The sequence below is a fragment of the Ostrinia nubilalis genome, chromosome 4, assembly GCF_963855985.1.
Source record: "Ostrinia nubilalis chromosome 4, ilOstNubi1.1, whole genome shotgun sequence".
NCBI classification, from domain to species: Eukaryota; Metazoa; Arthropoda; class Insecta; order Lepidoptera; family Crambidae; genus Ostrinia; species Ostrinia nubilalis.
In genome coordinates this window covers 15,784,055-15,796,393 of record NC_087091.1, presented here as the reverse complement: position 1 = coordinate 15,796,393, position 12,339 = coordinate 15,784,055, and the positions used below count along the sequence as shown (strand labels likewise).

General features: G+C 42.2%; 2 protein-coding genes across 5 annotated transcripts in view; one reads left to right on the top strand and one right to left on the bottom strand.

The window, feature by feature from the left end:
* The window catches only part of LOC135071254 (all trans-polyprenyl-diphosphate synthase PDSS2), a 34,212-nt gene extending 26,708 nt beyond the window's left edge, over positions 1-7,504 (top strand). The window contains exons 6-7 of the mRNA XM_063965039.1: positions 4,261-4,452; positions 6,194-7,504. Of these exons, the coding sequence (XP_063821109.1) occupies positions 4,261-4,452; positions 6,194-6,352 (351 nt within the window). The 3' untranslated portion in view covers positions 6,353-7,504. The remainder of the gene's footprint in view (positions 1-4,260; positions 4,453-6,193) is intronic.
* Positions 7,505-8,011: 507 nt separating this feature from the next.
* LOC135071240 (methylcytosine dioxygenase TET) overlaps positions 8,012-12,339 on the bottom strand; it is a 133,444-nt gene continuing 129,116 nt past the window's right edge. For all 4 annotated transcript variants that reach the window (XM_063965023.1, XM_063965024.1, XM_063965025.1 and 1 more), the window contains one exon: positions 8,012-12,336. In XM_063965023.1, coding sequence (XP_063821093.1) covers positions 10,077-12,336 — 2,260 coding nt within the window. In that variant the 3' untranslated portion in view covers positions 8,012-10,076. The remainder of the gene's footprint in view (positions 12,337-12,339) is intronic.

The following is a 12,339-nucleotide window of genomic DNA, read 5'->3' as shown; positions in this document are numbered from 1 at the left end:
CCGCAGCTGAAGACGCAGGTCGGTCGAGGGTCCCCACAGCACAGGTCGCTGCCACCAGCCGCAGCTGCAGACGCAGGTCGGTCGAGTGTCCCACAGCACAGGACGCTGCCACCAGCCGCAGCTGCAGACGCAGGTCGGTCGAGTGTCCCACAGCACCGGACGCTGCCACCAGCCGCAGCTGCAGACGCAGGTCGGTCGAGTGTCCCACAGCACAGGACGCTGCCACCAGCCGCAGCTGCAGACGCAGGTCGGTCGAGTGTCCCACAGCACCGGACGCTGCCACCAGCCGCAGCTGCAGACGCAGGTCGGTCGAGTGTCCCACAGCACAGGACGCTGCCACCAGCCGCAGCTGCAGACGCAGGTCGGTCGAGTGTCCCACAGCACCGGACGCTGCCACCAGCCGCAGCTGCAGACGCAGGTCGGTCGAGTGTCCCCACAGCACAGGACGCTGCCGGGCGGCTGGCGGGCTGCCTGCCTCGCGAGTGGGCCTCGCGCCACGTGCTCGCGGCGGGCGCTTCTCGGCAAGAGCTGCTCCGCCGCGCTCAAGCTGGCGGGCCACCAGCCGCAGCTGCAGACGCAGGTCGGTCGAGTGTCCCCACAGCACAGGACGCTGTCAGTTCAAAAGGACGTATGTCATCCTAAATTTAAAAATATATACAGTTTTTTGTGTCTCCTGAAAACCTACTGGTATAACATACATCCTTTTGAACTGACAGCGACGACAGGACGCTGCTATGGGCGGATGGCGGGCCATCAGCCGCAGCTGCAGACGCAGGTCGGTCGAGTGTTCATCATCATCATCATCATTTCAGCCACAGGACGTCCACTGCTGAACATAGGCTTAGGCCTTCTCCAATGATTTCCATATCGCGCGGTTGGTAGCGGCCTGCATCCAGAGCCTTCCTGCTACCTTTATTAGGTCTTTGGTCCACCTTGTAGGTGGACGTCTCACGCTAAGTTTTCCGGTACGTGGCCTCCATTTCAGATCCTTGCTGCCCCATCAGCCGTTAATTCTGCGTACTATGATGTACCCTTACCATTGTCACTTCAGTCACAGCTTCAGCTTGCTAATCCATCAGGCTATGTCAGCGACTTTAGTCCGTTTACGGATGTCCTCATTCCTGATTCGATAACGTAAAGAAACACCGAGCATAGCCCTTTCCATAGCACTTTGTGCAACTTTGAGCTTCTTTAAGAGGCCTATTAGTGGTGGCATACTGCACAAATGGTTGCCATCTCTAAAATTTGGCCAAGGTGCGTGAAAGCTCCGGATTTTGAGCCCAGTACCCGAATGTCAACCGAATTTTTTTAGTCGCGTCGCCCAGCATCGATCTAAGGAATAAAAATTTTAAACCCGGTCTACAAAAACCTACGTAACCTTAAAACAACAATATTAAATAAATAATAGAGAATAAATTATTTATTGAATAACTTATTTGACAATTTAAACTCTAGGCTAATCTTATGCTACAAAAGGTAAAATTATACATGTGCCTGAACTAGGAATTTTTTTCCTGTATCTCAGGCGAAATAAAGGCTTAACAATGTGTGAGATCAGTGTGCTGTTAAACCCAAGGTGAAAAAAAAACCGCTTTAAAATCACACACCTCACTCAGTCTATGCATCGAGCAAGATGTGCTTTCAAAGGTCACTTCCTGTCCGTCCGGTGGGTTCGAGAAATGTCAACGGAATCACGGAAATTCAATAATTTCGCTTGAGACGACATTGAAGTACCTTGAACTCTACGTTAAAAGTTGCTTGGTGCATTTAAACCAGAGGCAGTACACACTCTTCCGTCTATATGACTGTTTTTAAAAATTTTATTTGTAAGGAGTCTTGTAGAAACGACCACGTAAAGATATTTTATGGAATAGGTACAAATAGGTGGAATATTTATGTACATATAGGTATGTAAAGGTTAATCTTCAATTTACTTTAATATAAATCATATCATTATTTACACATAGGTATAGTTATCATGCAGTAAACGATCTTAATAATACAATAACTAACGTCATTAAATTATAATGGTTAAAATATAGGAATTATCCATTACAACTTTATGGGGTTCGTTTAATTACAAACAGTTAAAATGTCAGACCTTGCGAATTATAATAGTTATCTAACGAAACTCTTGGGACTAACTATAGATCAAGATATAAATTGGAAAGTTCACATAGATATAATATTTGTAATAGAGTGAATAGGTTTGTTTATGCCTTGAAGCAAGCGAGAAACGTCACTGATGTTAAAACTGCAATCACCATTTATCACGCATATGTAGGATCCATATTACGATACGGGTTACTGATGTGGGGAAACAGTACCAATATCAAAAGAGCCTTCATTGCACAAAAAAAATGCATTAGAGCAATATGTGGTGTTCCACCGCTTACATCCTGTCGACCACTATTCCAGAAACTTCGCTTGCTGACATTAACATCACTGTATATCCTAGAGATAAGTTTATTTGTAATGCAAAATAAGCATTTGTTTTTGAGGGCTTGTGACATTTATCCCAGAAATAGTAGAGATCCTCATAGACTGGTTCTGCAAGATACTCCAAAAACCATGCAATACAGCAAAAGCTGTTTGACTATGTGCGTACAATGGTTTTTAACAATATACCCAAAGAATTTAAAGAATTAAATATTTATCAATTTAAGGCGCATCTTTATAATTGGCTTGTCTCACAGAACTTCTATGACATTAAAGAATTATTAACTGTAAAGCCCGGCTAAACTTTGAGCATTGTTTTGAGTTTTTTTTTTTACCATAATTTGCATGCTTAATTCTCTGGCTAAACATGTCTGAAACATTATGAATATTCCATCTTTGTATACCATGTTTACTGGCAAATAATATTTATTATTATTATTTATTTATTAACATTTAAAACGTTCAGGAAAACTCTGGTACCACCTATGAAATTGTATAAATATATTTTTTAAATGAATACAACTATAGTATTTTTCCTTTTAATCATGAATATGGTAGAGTTCTATTCGCGCATTTTCGCAACATTTTACGAGTACTTACGAATTAGATTCAGTCGCTTGCACAAGTCAAGTACTGGCGACATCAGCAAAGCGCGTTAGAAAGTTCTCCACCATTGTACAGTTTAAGGTCATGTCGGTCTCTTGAAGGAGGCCCTTTGAAGAGGGCACGATTTGACCCGTGCGTGTAAAGGAGACTGATGGTTCTTTGTTTTAGAAAATGTATCTACATACATTTATACATACCTACAGCATGGATGGAAAAAAAATCTGAACAGTTTATCTACACAAATCATTATTTTCGACAATTCGTATTTTTTTCAGCTATGAAGGCCATTTTTTTTTAATTAATGCTTCTTTTACCCATCAATAGAAGAGTCCGAGTGCCTCTAAGTAATGCTTCTAACAATGTAAGACAGTGGATTTTAAATATTGGTGCTTCCCTAATTTTTAAGTGGTAACATAACAGGAATTTTGTTTACATAGGGGCACTTAAAAATTAGGAATTGATGGTGAAAACGGGCATAAGTTTATTATAAGGCTTATGGCTAACCCTTTGATTGCGTTTGCTATCTGATTTTCCGAGGTTTACTATTGAATTATGCAAATCCATTTCTGAGCGTTGAACATTTTAATATTGATGAGTAAACACCTAATGAGCCTGAAATATTCATGATTTATGCCATATTTTGCTATGTTAATTTTAGATGAGTAGAACATATTTTGGTTGTTGTGATATTTTAGTAACATGTCAACACTATAAACGGGACTAAGTATACCCTCTCAACCGTGTTGTGGTGTTCAGGCAAAATAGGACTACTCCTATTCTTCCCGTGGATTTCATGGAAAGTGATTCATTGAGAAATATGCGAACATAAACGATGAGCTTTGAAATCTATACATATTCTTATAATGATAGTCAATTGAATTCGCGAATCGGTGACGTCATTGGTCTACCGTTTTTCACAGATCATCATAAATTATAGCCTATATGTTATTCTGGATTATGAACAATAATACTGTAAAGTTTCATCAAAATCCGTTCAGTGGTTTTTGAGCCTATTCATTACAAACATACAAAAATAGGTACAAATCTTTCCTCTTTATAATATTAGTATAGATATGCACCACGGATGATAAACATCAATTGAGGGGGACCTATCTTATGAGTTATTAGCTACCTGTCAATAGTATTTTTCACAAAAACAGATAGCTCATAAAATATATAGTGTCAATTTTATTATCCTATCTTCTTTGGTTCCAGGGCTACCTGTTCGGCTGTCACTTGGCTCTGGCCTGGCAAGCGTTCCTGGACCTTGAAGCGTTCACGGGCCCTGAGCCAGCCAGCTTCTCATTAGTGGGTGCACCAGTGGCCTTCACGCTGCAGGCCCGCCCAGAACTTTATGAACTGATCGAGCCGGGACGCCGCAGCGTTCACGACGTAGATTATCACGCGGTGAGTGAATATGTATGACGCTTCAAAAATTTTCTCAAAGCCTACCGGGAGCTGCAGCACTACACTAGGGCTACTGAAAGCACCTGGACTACGATGAACACCTAACGTGCGGTGAGTGGATGTTTAAGATTACTCTATCAAAGTAGATCGTGGGAGCACCAGTGGCCTTCACGCTGCAAGCCCGGCCTGAACTTTATGAGCTGATCGAGCCCGGGACGCCGCAGCGTTCACGACGTAGATTATCATGCGGTGAGTGAATATGTATGACGCTCTAAAAACTTTCTGAGAGCCTACAGGGAGCTGCAACACTACATAGGGCTCCTGAAAGCACCCGGACTACGAAGAACACGTATCATGCGGTGAGTGGATGTTTAAGATGCTCTATCAAAGTAGATCGTGGGAGCACTAGTGGCCTTCACGCTGCAAGCCCGGCCTGAACTTTATGAGCTGATCGAGCCGGGCCGCCGCAGCGTTCACGACGTAGATTATCATGCGGTGAGTGTGAAAGATGCTCTGAAAAACAATCGCTTTATTTTCCGTATCATGTAGTATTTTAAAAAGAAGTTCATTCGAAATGTTAGAAATTAATGAGTTGAAGTCCAATTTCACTTGTCATTCCGTAGAGGTGTAGGTAGCAGTCGCGCCGTAGTAGCCGTGTAGCAGTCGCGTCGTAATAGTGTAGCTGTCGTGCCGTAGTAGTCACTCCGTAGTAACGTAGCAATCTAGTGTCACAGCAGTCACTCTGTAGTAACGTAGCAGATACTTCGTAGTAACGTAGCAGTCTCTTCGTAGTTACGTAGCAGTCACGTCGTATTAAAGTACCTAGCAATTGCGTCGTATTTAAACTATTTAAGTACCTAGCAATCGCGTCGTACTGTTAACCGTAGTAACGTTAGAGCTCTTTCAAATTAGACGTTTTGAGTCGGACGATGTCGTGCGTTTTTGCAGGACTGCACACGGTAAATTGTATGACAACTGCGTCGGAATGACAATCACCAATAGTTAGTGTGCGGTCTTGCAAACGCACGATAGACGTCCTGCTGAAAACGTCTAATTTGAAAGAAACCTTATGGTCAAACGCTTGTGTCCCTTCAGCTATACCGCGCGGTGGTGGAGGGCGACGGCATCACGCAGACCAAGCGGCTGCAGCGCTCGCACGTGGTGCGCTCGTGATTAAACGTTTCACTAAGTTTTTTCATTAACTGAACACTGTAAATAATATGGGCACTGCTTAGAAGAGAAGAAACTCAATCACTATTGTCAATCACGTAGCAGTTGCGCCGTAGTCGTGTCTCGTGTAGCAGTCGCATCGTAGCGTGTAGCAGTTGCGATGCAGTAGAATAGCACTCACTCTGTATTAACGTCGCAGTCGCGCTGTAGTCGCGTCGTAGTCGCGCTGCTCCAATCATTTAACTCTTATCCACCTTCAGCTATACCGCGCGGTGGTGGAGGGCGACGGCATCGCGCAGACCAAGCGGCTGCAGCGCTCGCACGTGGCGCGCGTGTGATTAAACGTTTCACTAAGTTTTTTCATTAAATGAACACTGTAAATAATGTGGGCACTGCTTAGAAGAGGCAGCGCAAGAAATTCAATCACTATTGTCGATCACGTAGCAGTCGCAACGTAGCGTGTAGCAGTTGCGCCTCAGTAGAATAGCATTCACTCTGTAGTAACGTCGCAGTCGCGCTGTAGTCGCGTCGTAGTCGCGCTGCTCCATTCATATAACTCTTCTACCTTCAGCTATACCGCGCGGTGGTAGAAGGCGACGGCATCGCGCAGACCAAGCGGCTGCAGCGCTCGCACGTGGCGCGCGCGGTGGCCGTGCTCGACAGCTTCCCGCCCGGCGACGCGCGCACTGCGCTCGCCAACATCATCGTTGCTATGCACCACGAGATCTGAGGTACGGGGCTAAGAGTCTAGTGCCCGATCCCTTATTTTTAAGTGACCCCTATAACGGTAACACATAACAGGGATTTTGTTTTCAAAGGGGTCACAAAAATTGGGGATTGATGGTGAAAACAAGCATAAGACCCACTAGGATACATGTTCTATGTCATTATAGGTAAATAAGAGCCATAAGCATATACACAGCGGAAACTCCCACACACTCACATACAGCGGTCAAACATCAGCGTTTAATGTGGTGCTGTAAGAAGTAGCGCAAACTTAGCTACTATAGTTAGTCGCGCCGTAGCCGCGTAGCAGTCGCGCCGTTGGTCGCGTGCGCTCGCCAACATCATCGTTGCTATGCACCACGAGATTTGACGTACGGGGCTAGGAGTCACTAGGATACATGTTCTAAATATAGTCTTTGGTAAATAAGAGCTAGGCTCCACAAATTGATATAATATCTATCTCATATTTGATCGTTTAGATATATACACATACGGCTCGATAGCTTCCCGACCGGTGACGCGCGCACTGCGCTCGCCAACATCATCGTCGCTTTGCACCACGAGATATAAAGTAAAGTAATGAACGCTAGGATATATGTTCTGTATCAGTTATAAGTAAATAAGACAGAATGCATAGTCAAACATCGTACATCGGCGTTTAATATGGGCGCAGCAAGAAGCAGCGAACGAAACTGTAGCGCCATAGTCGCGTAGTATTCGCGTAGCAGTTGAGCCGTAGTCGCGAATAAGTCGCGCCGTAGTCACCAACATTATCGTTTCAACTTCCCAATTTAGATTTTGATTTAAAAGGATCACTAATATTAAAATGTCTAAAGACCCTGACCAAACATACCTATAAAAAAACATGTATCCTAGTGGAAAAGAAAAACTACGAGCTTCAAGTATAGAGCTTTAGAACTGGAAAACTTCGGTACTTACTCATCCGTCCCACGTTCAATTTGCTAATAATATTTAAGTATTATTGTACAGTACTTATTAAGTTTTTCATGAAAATCAAAATTCTTGTTAAGATGAAATAAAAATAAGTTTTTGACCTATTTTTGTAAAAAAAATGTGTCCAAAATCATATATTTTAAAATAATATTAAAGATTCTACCATAAGTATTTAAACAAGATTTTTGAGGCTAATATAAAATGTTTTAAATTCCTAACGTATGTAAAAAACAGCCATAATAAATACATTCCACATCTATGTATAAATGTAAACATGTTAAAATAAAGTTACAAATATGTGGGGTTACCAATGCAAAAAAAACTTATGTAAGATTAATTAAGTAATTAGTGCTAAGACTGACAATGAAATAATTTTAATGCTCAAATCGATGAATTGTATGAAAAATATTTTATAATTTTGAGATTTTTCTCGTCTTAAAATGTCTATGAAAATATTCCACGGTTTTTTAAGTTTTTTTGATTAAATATAAATCAATTTTTACTAAATTAAGCTATATTATATTTATAAGATAATTCGTGGTGTTGTTATTGTTTTTTTTATATTGGATTTTATAAAAAATAACTAAAATAATTTGTCTTTTATTTAAAATGGCAAGTCCTTATTCTATGTTTATGTACTTACCTAAGTATTTGAAAATGAAATAAGGTGTGAAGTTTGATAATGGGGTAATAAATGAAACATGCGAAGTCTTTTTAAATTATTGTATTAATAAATAATGGTAGTTCTATTTACATGACACATTCGATTACTCTTTTGTTTTGGCAGAAGACAATAATAAAAATATCGTTACAAAGTCCATCGTAACACAAAAGCGGTTTCGTATAAAACCCACATTGGCAATACCCATCTACAAACAAATTGTATTTTTGGTTACAACATTTTGTCAATACTGGTCGATTTGGTTTCAATGGTATACTAGAACACACTGGAGACAGACACACACGCACGTGAGTTAATGGGTATATCACAGGTTGCTAGTGACCTAAATGATACATTAGTTTCTTACAAAAGACCCGAGATAATCTAAGGAAGTGTATTCGATTACATTTAGTACAACCTTGCCTGTTTCTGCTCGATTCGGTTACAAACTATTGATACAACTGCGATTGCTCTGATATGTCTTGTCACTCAATGCATCAGTTAACATGATTGGCAACTAGTAAAATGGCAAGAACTCTAGGGCATTTTACCAACGCTTCACTTAAAACAATATCCGAATACAATTTAGGCAATTTCGTAAGAATCCAAACGCCAAGCACTCCATAAGACCGACGACAATTTCGCACCATTCGTTATAATATTTCATTCCTACGTATTACAATGTACATAGACCCCGATGTCTATTATTGCTTAGTTTTTATAAGTTTTGCTCTCAAAACTTTTACTTATAAATAATTTTCACGTTCGTCCCAATAAATTTACCATTCAATAAATACGTACACGTAAAAAATATAAACTATATCAATAGTTTAATCTTTAAAACAAACTTTTTCTTACTCTAATTATATATTAATAACTATTTATCAGTATGTTTTCATTCATTTTCAATAATATGCCTACTTTATATCTTTCCAAGCGCCTGATTTTTTTCCTTGAACGTATCCTATTCTTATAAATGTATGTTTATTATTCATCTTTTATTGTATGTTTTCTAATTTATAAAATTTATCGTCGCTAAACAAGAAAGTGATCAATTACACGAACAAACAATAAGGTCACATGAGTGAGAAGATTCGCTCCACATAATATCATCGGCTAGCCAAAGTACAGGCACTCGAGAGTAAAGAAGGCTCCTTGAACATGCACAAAACAACTGCAATAATTTAATGTCGACTCATAAAGCAAATATATTAAATATTAACGTCTACCATAATACTAAATTATTACAAAGAAATGATTTGATAATGATTCACGTAATACAATAATATAAATAAGTTAAATATTCTAAAAAGTTAAAAATACACACATCTTAACCTAATAGAAAAGCACTCATGTCTTTGTTGAATAAAATACACTGCGGCGACAACGCCATGTTTCGAGTAACTAATGAAATGCCAAAACAATCAATGTAAACAAAGGCAGAGGAATGGTAATCATTACAAAATACACATAAAATAAATCAACTAATACACAGACAAAGGTACAAAAATATCAATAAACACGTCGTCGAGTACGCACAACCTCCTCGTGATGTTTTGTACTTTTGTTCTGAGCACATACATACATACTCGTAGGTTAGTAGTTATTGAGATCATTGCGTCGCATAAAGCGGATTATGCGCTTAATTAGAAAACATCGACAAAATATGCAGACAAAATGCTAAACGTCACTATTTTATACAGCACAGAACGTAAAAATAATTAAACTAATTCCAGAAACGGCCGATTCGACCCCGGCGCAAACTAAAATTACGACAAGAATATACAAAGAACTCTACACGATTACGGTCACTCGAACGATACACGATCGACACTAAGCGATAACGTAAGACTAGCTGAAATGCGATAAACACTATTAAACTTAAACTTATCTTTGATTGAAAACTCACTCGGTTACAAAATACTTCGATAGAACGGTAGTCAATTCCAACGTTAAACAGGAATTTGGGACGCACAAAGTACGCATCCTCAGCGCCTAAAGTTAAGATCCAGGAACTACGGAACGTTCGGGAAGCTCGCATCGACTGCGACTACTGAGAGTTAAAGGAGCTTATTGATTAGGGGGCCGCGGGGGTGGCGCGGCGGGCGCGACGTCAGGTGGCGGCCTCCTGGTAGGGGCCCGTGACAGTGCAACCGTGCATGGGGAACAGCGTCGTCCAAGACATGGTAGTTTGCGTGTCCGTTCGCAGCATAAGCTGGCCGCTCCTTCGCGCAGCGTTCGTCGCTTCCACCAGTGCCGCTAGAGAAGTGTACCCGCCGGGAATCGCGTCCTCGTTATTTTTCCATTTCTCCCCCTGCCTCTGCTCTAACCCGGGAGTAGACGCCGGGGACACTGAGTTCGAGTTCGGCCCCGGAGTGCTCGGCGTTGAAGGATTCAACCCTAATTTCTTAAGTCGCATCTTCTCCTCCCACTCCTCCAGCCCATGCTTTGGACGATTCAGGTTTCTGTGCTGGTAGAATACCAGGGAAATTCGCGTAGGGTTCACTCTGTTTGGAGTTTTGACCGCAGTCGTCGAGTGCATCTCGTGTTTCGCGCACTCGAACAGCACACTCCCGTGGCCTAAAGCGATGGCCACTCCACCCATCTGGCTGTCTTTAAAACATTCGAGATTATCCGTAAAGTCAGTCACCTCCCCAATGGGTTCTGCTTTTGGTGGTTCAGGTGGGTAAGGAATAGAAAATGGGGGTGGATACAGGCACCAGTTCGGCGAAGATTGGCACCAGTTTGGACTCGGATTTTGATAAAAGTTTGATGCGAAGTTAGGGTTGTATTGATACCCGTAGGAGTTGTAGCAATGCGGGTTTCTCAGAAGCTCCTCCCGTTTATATTTCTCGGCGTTGTAGTAGGCTAAACTATTATAATCGTTATAACTATTTTCATAAGGATTAAAATGTCCATACGGATTAGGCGGATATGAATATGCGTTTGGCATTTGTGGGTAGTTGCCGAACCCTTGAATAGAAGTTTGATTTCCATAGGAATTCTGATTGACGGCATGAAAATTATTTCCAGTGAACTCGGTGGTTGTTTTGTTGGCTAAGGCTATATTTTGTTCCTCGTGATTTATCGTGAAATTTGTTGGAGGAGCAGATGTTGTTTGAGGTGTTGGGTTATTTGTTAGCCTATTGTCGTAAGGACTTCTGTGCTCGTATCCCTGACTCAAATGCGGTCTCTCAGAAGGAGGATACGGCTTCAAAAAGGTGGAGTTCTCCATTCCCTCTGGTGGGTTGCTGTGCTGGGAGCGTGAGGGCGGCCTCGCTTTTGGGACCCTAAACAAACTATTCTCATTCTCTGATACCAATTGTTCCTTTGGTTTCGTAGGGTCCCAATTCTTTGATTCCGGAGATTTCCACACGCTCTTTCGCACTTCTGTCGGATTAAGTGCGTCATTATTGGGAGATTTTGGTATTTGTGAAGGAGCCGGCGACTCGGGTTTGCTTTGAGGATGTTGAGATATCTCTGTGAGTCGCGGTGAGCTGGGCAATTCAAATTCGGACAATTTAGGAACCATGTCTCTGGCGATCATGTTCTGTTTATCCGGTTCTGTAGGATTTTTCTGGGACATTGGATCTGAATTAGTTTCACTTCGATTGGAATCGGGACTGTAGTTAGGTGGAACGTTCAAATGGGCCGTGGTCGAGTCCGGGTCCTCCTTCACCACGTTGTTGAACATTTCGGCGTTAGCGAAGTCCGGCCATTGGTTTTGGGGAAGCGCATTCATCTGTTGATTTGGGTTTTGAGCATTGAAGTGGTCTCTCTTTTGTAAGCCAGAAGCAAAACTTGGAAGTTGATTCGGGTTGGGATTTTGGCAAGCGTTTCCCTCCACTAACGATGGTACACCGTTCGGGTTATACAGTGCGTTTTGGTGGTGGAGGTTGTAACTCTGATCGTAAGGATTATAGGGCGAGTCGAGCACAGTGCTGGAGATTTGATTGCTTTGCAGTTGGGCGTCGGTGAAGTTGTCGATCATGGTGGCCATGTCTAATAGAGCCGGGTTGCTAAGATTGGTGTTGATGAGGCCGGGATTTTGGTTGTGCATATTGGGGTTGACGAACGCCGAGTTGTAGTGGGGGTTGTTGGTAAAGGTTGGTGTATTGGGCTGGTTTAAAGCGGGGGTATGGGCTCGGGGGGAGGCGCTGCTCTGGCTTCGCGGGCTAGCATTATTCCTGTTATCCGGCTGTGGGGTGCGAGGAGCCGGCGTGGAGCACTGAGACTTCTTCTGCCCGCCGGGACTCTGCTGCGAGTTGTTGGAGGCGTTGGCCGAGTCGGACGTCTCTTCCTCCTTCCGCTTCTTGCCGTGACGTCTGCACGGCTGCAGTGGCACTGACCGTACTCGAACTTCCATGGGAAATCTG